The 8,179-nt window shown below is 34.3% G+C and overlaps 1 protein-coding gene across 1 annotated transcript; it reads left to right on the top strand.

Moving 5' to 3' along the window:
• Nucleotides 1-4,311: 4,311 nt before the first annotated feature.
• On the top strand, nucleotides 4,312-8,126 carry LOC120270508 (tubby-like F-box protein 8). The gene is made up of 5 exons (XM_039277542.1): nucleotides 4,312-4,457; nucleotides 5,529-6,020; nucleotides 6,292-6,379; nucleotides 6,956-7,088; nucleotides 7,186-8,126. The coding sequence occupies exons 2-5, from the start codon at nucleotides 5,673-5,675 to the stop codon at nucleotides 7,907-7,909; spliced, it is 1,293 nt and encodes a 430-aa protein (XP_039133476.1). The 5' UTR covers nucleotides 4,312-4,457; nucleotides 5,529-5,672; the 3' UTR covers nucleotides 7,910-8,126.
• Nucleotides 8,127-8,179: the final 53 nt, after the last annotated feature.

The raw sequence follows: 8,179 nt of genomic DNA, 5'->3' as shown, positions 1-8,179 counted from the left end.
CTAAAAAGGTTGTAGAACACTGTTAAGAATTTAAGATAAGCAGAGCAAATTCCAAGTTGATACATTATTTCATCCAAAATCTGCCACAATTGGGGTCTCTGGGTGTCTTCTCAGTTGCTGCTTGGAATGCTTCATCTGGTATGGGGGTATAGGATTTATAATTGTGGACTCTAATGCTCATGTTCTGTGTGCAGGAAACGACTCTGTTAATTCAGATACAAGTTTTGATCTTAAATCTAAAGCCCTTACTGTTGCTCTTAAGACTGTCTAGAGAAATGGGAGAAGATGCTCTTCTATTTACATCAACTCCAAAGACTTTTGGGAAGTTCTTCATGGCTTGGTTAATCATTTTCATTGGATGCATTCGAATTGCTTCAAGGAAACCAAGCAAGAGCTCAATTTGCTTCACAACCCCAAAATTCATCTGATTCAAAATTCTTGGAACAAGGTTGCTGCTACTTTGGCCGAGAAAGGCATTCAAGCTTCTAGGTTATCACTATTTCATCAAAGCGTGGAGAGGCCTCGTTGGCTCATGAAGAAGATCACTCAGCGGGATTGCACCCCTGAGTTGTAGAGTCTTTGTGTTTGTTTTCCCTTTCTTCTTATTCGAAACAATTTCTGCTGTCTTTTTTGTTTTTGTGTCTAGTTTAAGTTTAGTTTGTAAAACTTTTTTTTTCTTTAATAAATAGCTACAGTGTAGCTCCTTCCCCCAAAAAGAATGGCAATTGAAGTGAATCATTAATTTGTGGTAGCGTTATTGAATCTGGTCTCAAAGATCTCCTACAAATCCACAATTAGGAGACAGTGTTCCAATGTATTGGCCGATGTACATAGAAAGTTTAAGCTATATTTGATGATTATAACAACGTCTCCAAGCTTGAGTCTCTTCGACTACGCTGCAAAAGACTAAACAAAATATTATGATATTATTTCACTTACCTCCTCAATTCTTTCAATTAAATTGATTATTTAAATATAAACTAATTAAAAGTTAATCAATTAAAAGGTGGCTTTATGTCAATATTTCTTAAAGTCTTTGATTTCATGGTAGTCTAAGAAATTATAAAGCAAGTACAATGTTTTAAAAGTTAAATAAATAATCAATTATTTTTGGAGGTATGTCTTGAAAGAAGCCTTGGCCCAAGGCCCATCAGATGGTTAATGAGCATGGCCTCATGGGCTCATTTAGCCCTCAGCTGGGCTGGGCTGGGCCACATTATTAGATTGGGATGGGTATGCCAAACCCGACCCGTTTGTTAAAATAAATAAACAAAATCAAAAGCTCTAAAAATAAAATTGGATATCTTCTCCATCTATTGTACCACGGAGAAATATAAATGATGGCAAATTAATTTATATTTAACGATACTAATAATAATAATAATAATAATAATAATAATAGAGATAATTATTTTGATTTATTTTAGATTATAATTATTTCATGCTTAAGTGTGGAAGAGAGATGATGAGCATAAGCTAGGAAGCATGATTGAGACTAATGAATGGAGAAAGAGTGCTCATTTCATGCTTCTTGTTAAGTTTTTCAATTCCCAAGCAATCAGACATGATAACTTAGACAAACTTAGGTCATAGCCCTATGAATTGTTAATTATTCCTTGATTCTTCTACTCTTGGAATTATTTTATGTGATTGATTTATTAAATTTATCTTTTTTTAATTTGATGAATAGGAGCTCTGCACCGATCTTTGACCCTCTAATTCTTTGGGTGATATAGGATTTAAAACAGTTTGGGACAAGAGATTTGAAAACCTCTTTTGTTTTATAATAGCTTTGTTAAAAAAATAAATATTTAATTAAAAACAAATTTCAATCATAAATATTATTAAAAAATTCCAACCAAGAACAAAGGTGAATAATCACAACAATCCAAGTTTTTTTTAAAATAAAATTTATTATTATGATTATTTTTTATTTTTTACAAATGTGATAAGTCACACATGTAAGATGTCACAAACATTAAGTACAAAATGCAAATTTTATAGTACTTATATTCTTACTTGGTCAATTAAAATTCAAACCCCACCTCTTTAATTAGAGATGTGAATACTATATATATATAGGACTCGATACTAATAAATCAAACTGTTGATGGTCTCAGGTGTATATTATGTTTTTTTCTAACCAACAAACTGTAAATATTTTTGGCCTGGGTACATATTTTTAGTGGTTTTCAAATATTTTATTTTATAAATTGGAAGTCCAACTTTATAGCCCTTCACTTATTGAAGAGTCATAAGCTTATTTCATTAATTTATATTAATTGTTATTTGATTAATCAATAAGATACTGCCATCGTGCTTAAGTATGTGTCATAATAAAAAGGTTGAAAAGAGTTTTTAATGTTTTAAGTCATCAAAAAGCATTAAAAGGCAAGTTGGCTCTTCTCTTACTCTAGTTTTCATGAGTTGGTGCATTTCAGCCACATCTTAAGTTTGACAAAGGGTTAACCACATGGACCACTTCAAACACTACTTTATTTGATTGGCTCTAATCCCATTATTTTCAAAGAAACATATTTATTTCAACATATGAAAAGCAACGTGTGACCAACAGGAGTTGCTCGGTGCAGAGAAAAATTTGATAGTTTAAAAAAGTAATTTTGATAGTTTAAATTTGTATATTAAATAATACTGACGGGTTTATTATTTTTATAGAGCTTTCAGTATTTCGTATTTGATTGGTTTAAAGTCCGTGACTCTTAGAAAATATGTGGGTGAAAATAAAAAAATCAAAAATCAAAAAATTATCATAAAATACACCTCATAAATATAAATAATACCTAGATCAAATTAGTTAATGAAAATCATAACAAAGGCAACAATAGTTTATTACCATCGGAGTGTTTGTGCCATTGTCAAAAAGACGGTTAGAATCTTAATTCATGCAGGATGAGGGCACAATATTATCTCCATCTCATGATTTTTTCGCTTTAATAAAAAAAACATAACAATATAACAAAAATAAATATTAATAAATAAAAAATACACATTGATATAAATTTATTAACTAAACTTTGCCATGGTTCATATAGAGTTACATGGATAAATATGAAATAGATAACGATAAAATAAAAATAAAATTCTAATCTAGATATTAAATATAAACAACCATATCAAATCCTAGAAACTAATAACAAAACATAACCCTGATATTAATCATGTAATAATAAAAATGTGATAATTCAATCAAAGTTATCGAATATATATACATGAATGTTCTTATATCCTCAATTTTACTGTGCTGATAAATAATAGTACAGTGATTACTGTACTTATAAACAGTAACGCAATAAAAAGTGTTAAACAAAATTTAGTAGATTGTTTAACATATTTGATAAAAGTGCTTTCTCAAGCTTCATTTCTTGCTTCAAAGCAAACCCAAAAGATTAAGATTAAGTGTCTATTCATAATTAAAAGCACCACGATTGGATTATAATACATTGATTAAACATTAAATCAGTTTCTATTAGACATTCAATCAAACACACTTTGTTGACATGAAATAAAAGATATGATGAGATTTGCATTTAATAAAATAATTAGCATTATCTTTAAATAGTTATAACCTTGGTTGATAATTAAAAGTGAAAACATATATGACACGTATCTCCACAAATTCATGCGCGCATTATGACAAACATGTGACAGGCCTTGTGCGCTGCACGAGATGTTTTACTTCTTGTTGCCTATATGGAGAGCTATGGATGGTGTCAATACTTTATTTATATTTTTAATATAATATATATATATATATATATATATATGTATGAAAAAGTTTTATTTATAATCTTATCTTAATTATTTAGGTGAAATAACTTTTATTTGTTACTTTTACCAGTGTTTTTCTTTCGGTGACACCGTTTTAAAAATTTATAATTTAATCTTTAATATTTAGTTTTTTGTTACACAATAAGATCACCATAGCTTACAGTATTAATGATAATTATAAGTGACTTTTTATATTTTAAGCCACCTAATGATTTTGTTATAAATTACGTATTACGGTTGTTAATATGTAAGCCCCGGTGATTTTATTAGAACAAAAATTAAATATTAATTTTCTTAAAGCTTAAAAAGTAAAAGACTATTTAGTATATTTATAGGGGTAGAATAGACAATTCACACTGGGGTGGAAACTAACGGAGTTGAATTGGAACGGAAAGCGGGAAACTTTGCCGTCTTGATAAATGCCGTTAATTGACGGAACGGAAAGTCAAACCAGGGAGATGGATAGAAGGAAAACTATGCTCACTTGTTTGCTGAGTTTTTTTTTTTAATATATTGTTTTGAATATTGTTTTTATTGTGAACTGGATTTAATGGAACTTTGAGGTCCGGCCTCTGCGGGAATGCTCAAAAAAAAAGGTCAGAGCTTTGAGGGCTTTGAGCATCAAGGAAGGGATCTGGGGACGCAAGATCGATCTCTTGAGGGTGGAGGTGAGTGGGATTCGCTTTGTACCATTGCTTTCTTTGTTTTTTTGCTGGAAATTCGGTGTTTTTCTCGGTTTTTTTCTTGGTATATTGTGTACTTTTTGCGGCTCTGTGTGTTGAGGAGTTGGAGGTATGCTTTCACTTTTAGATCGTTTGTTTTTAGTGGTTTATGGTGGAATTTGTGTTTTTGTATACCTAATAGTGTTGGATCTGTGATTTTCGGTTGGTCATTTCGGATGTTTTTGAAATTTTTTCTGGTGGATTTGATGGAAAAACGGAAACTTTTTTCAGTTTGTTTGCTTGGTGTCTATCTTTGAATGGCCACTCATAGATCTCTATACATATGTTGTTGTTTTCTTTGTGAAAGCTTGGTTTTCATTTTATTTTGTTTGAAAATTTTGTTTCAGATCTCCTCTTTCGCTCTCTCTTTGTATTTTTCCTGTTTTTTTGTTTGTTTGTTTGTTTGTTTGTTTGTTTGTTTGTTTTCTTTCAGCGAATAACGCCATTAGTTTCACATAATATTCGTATTTGATTCAAAGGCAAATTTGGAGGTGTAGGCATCTGATCTTAGACATGATATTGCTGGAATGTGCCCTTGTCACAACACTGAATCTTTTTCTTCTTTTCTCTCCTTGTGGCTTGTAGCCGCCCGTGTTGTTTTTCCTTCTTCTTGTTTGGTTTGGGTCAATTCATGTAGTTGACTACATAACATTTCAATGGGAGAGGCATTAATATAGAGTATTGTCTCTATGCTAATATAAAAGGATTTTTTTTTGCTGGACTAGTGTCTTCATGTATTTTGATCATTTCTTTGTTTCTATGCAAAGTTTTTCATCTGTTCCATGATGATAGGACTCATGAACATGTTGTGAATGTTGGAACTCTGTGCTTTGTCCTAAGCGTTAGCCCAGTTTTTGGTTCATGTTCAGGTTTTACAGCCATCTGAAAGCTATTTTTGGTGTATTTTGTCTTTGTATAGTGTTCACTTTGCAGCAAGAAAACAAAATCTATTTATAGAAAGGGATGTTTCTATATAGTTATTTGTTCATTGATTTTTATCCTTGCTGGCTTTCTCAGGAAAACACTGCATCTTCAACTTTCTATTTCTGCAGCTCATGCTTGGTTGTAAGTTGTTGGTGATGCTTGCAGCTGTTTAAGCGGGTGGCTATTTGTGATTCTTTGGCGGTTTTAGTTGGCCAGGCTCAAGTTTTATTAGTTTAGATGTCTTTTAGAAGTCTTTTCCGAGATGTTAGAGATAGTTTTGGGAGTTTGTCTAGGAGAAGTTTTGAGGTGAAACTGTCAGGACATCAAAGGGGGAAATCACAAGGATCAGTGCATGAGTTGGGCGAGCCTGCATTGGTGATTCAGAACAGTCGCTGGGCAAGCCTGCCTCCTGAGTTGCTTCGTGATGTTATAAAGAGGTTGGAGGCAAGTGAGAGCACATGGCCTTCACGCAAGCATGTTGTTGCCTGCGCAGCTGTTTGCAGGTCATGGAGGGAAACCTGCAGAGAGATTGTTAAAAGTCCTGAATTCAGTGGGAAGCTGACTTTCCCAGTGTCTCTGAAACAGGTGTTACTCTCAGCCTATGCATGGTTTCTCTGGCTGAAATATCATGACTTTTTTTAATAATTTTTTTACATCAGTGTTTCATATTGCCTATCGTAGTGTATTGTTATTTATCCTGATCCTAATTCTGGAATTGGCCATTTAGGTCAGGGATTTAACTTTCCCCTGCTAAATTGAAATTAGCTATTACCCTTCTTCAATGACCATGTGATAATTCTTGTTTGCTCTTGGAAGTTGTAGTCTTTTGACATGTTTTTTTGGTCTCTCTCCACAGCCTGGACCCAGAGAAGGAACCATTCAGTGCTTCATTAAGAGAGACAAAGCAAATCACACTTATCATCTCTTTCTATGTCTTAGCCCAGGTAGGCTATAGTTCGATCTCACAACTGATACTATTCTATTGTTTTGTGGAATTATTCATGTAGTATCTACATTATAGAATCAGCATGGTTGAATTATGCAGATGCTTAGTGTCTTGCATTTGTTGTGTTCTTTAAATATGATGGTTATAGATGAATTAACGTTTGGTTGGCAAAGAGCATTTTGACACTAAGCATGCATCTCACTGACTGTTTTTAAATAGAATTTTAGAATGTATGGTCAAAACTCTCCTTGTTGATATGCTCAATCCTTGCTGTCATTGCTGCTATTGCATCCATTAGCTGTTCTGTTTGATTCTTTGACTTCTCCATCCTTGATATTTGTTTGTTTGTAATCGTCTTCTTGAAAATTGATGATGAAGCCAACAAAGTATTATTGTCAATTTCTTTTCTGCTCATATAAGTTAACTTCAGGCTACGAAAAATTTCCTTATTGCATTACTGGCCTAAACATAAACAATTGCTATATTTTTGTTGATTGTTTGAGTCTTCAGTACCGGTGCTAACAGCATACCATTTTTATCTGAAAAATGTATGTAAATCAATTGAACATCACAGCGGTGCTTGTGGAGAATGGAAAATTCCTCCTGTCAGCTAAGAGGAATCGGCGCACCACTTGTACAGAGTACATAATATCTATGGATGCTGATAATATATCAAGATCAAGTAACACTTACATTGGAAAACTGAGGTTAGTGTTTCTAAAGGCATCTAATCTTCCTTATTGTAAACCAAGTCATAAATTTTTAGATGACGAAGGACTCATCTTTTGCATACTGGCATCACAGGTCAAATTTCCTTGGTACTAAGTTTATAATATACGACACCCAGCCTCCATACAATGGGGCAGCTGTTCCGAACCCAGGGCGTACCAGCCGGCGGTTTTACTCCAAGGTCTCCCCTAAAGTTCCTTCCGGCAGCTACAACATTGCACAAGTAACATATGAGCTGAATGTTCTGGGAACCAGGGGTCCGCGAAGGATGCATTGTGTCATGTACTCGATCCCTGCTTCATCACTTGATGCTGGGGGGACAGTCCCTGGTCAGCCTGAGAACCTACTTCCCCGCACCCTGGAGGACTCCTTCCGCAGCATTTCTTTCTCCAAGTCATCCATCATGGACCACCACTCCGTGGACTTCAGCAGTGCCCGGTTTTCTGATATCATGGGATCCAGAGGGACCGAAGAGGAAGAAGACGTTAAAATGAGGCCTCTTGTTCTCCGAAACAAGGCACCTAGGTGGCACGAACAGCTACAGTGCTGGTGCCTCAACTTTCGCGGCCGTGTAACTGTCGCATCTGTTAAGAACTTCCAGCTCATTGCGGCCGCACAACCACCTGCAGGAGCTCCAACGCCATCACAACCAGCACCTCCAGAGCATGACAAGATCATCCTGCAATTCGGTAAGGTTGCCAAGGACATGTTCACCATGGATTATCGCTACCCTTTGTCCGCCTTCCAGGCTTTTGCCATATGTTTGAGCAGCTTCGACACCAAGCTAGCCTGTGAATAAACCAGTGTGGAGTCAGGAAAAAAAAAATTAGCAAAAGAAGACAAGAAGAAACAAAAAGGATTAAACAACATATGCTCATGTTTCAGTGATTTCTGTTTGGTCTAATGTAACAATGTTTCAGCATTTGATCTTCTTTCCTCACATAATCCGTTTTAACTCTTGTAGCATTTGTTTCTGTAACATCAACCAGGATGAAATGGCAGGATGTTTTTCTTAAGCTGCATTTTTCCCATCTTTTTTATGGTTTATTATTTCCAGGTATGATTTCAT

Source organism: Dioscorea cayenensis, chromosome 10, assembly GCF_009730915.1.
Source record: "Dioscorea cayenensis subsp. rotundata cultivar TDr96_F1 chromosome 10, TDr96_F1_v2_PseudoChromosome.rev07_lg8_w22 25.fasta, whole genome shotgun sequence".
Lineage (NCBI taxonomy): Eukaryota > Viridiplantae > Streptophyta > Magnoliopsida > Dioscoreales > Dioscoreaceae > Dioscorea > Dioscorea cayenensis.
The sequence above is the reverse complement of the archived record's forward strand: the minus strand, read 5'-3'. Positions and strand labels throughout refer to the sequence as shown.

Excerpts from the sequence above, each read along its gene's own strand:
- LOC120270508 (XM_039277542.1), top strand. The coding sequence starts at position 5,673 with ATGTCTTTTAGAAGTCTTTTCCGAGATGTTAGAGATAGTTTTGGGAGT. Across the intron at positions 6,021-6,291 it reads TCCCAGTGTCTCTGAAACAG|CCTGGACCCAGAGAAGGAAC; the intron begins GTGTTACTCTCA and ends CTCTCTCCACAG. Across the intron at positions 6,380-6,955 it reads CTTTCTATGTCTTAGCCCAG|CGGTGCTTGTGGAGAATGGA; the intron begins GTAGGCTATAGT and ends TGAACATCACAG.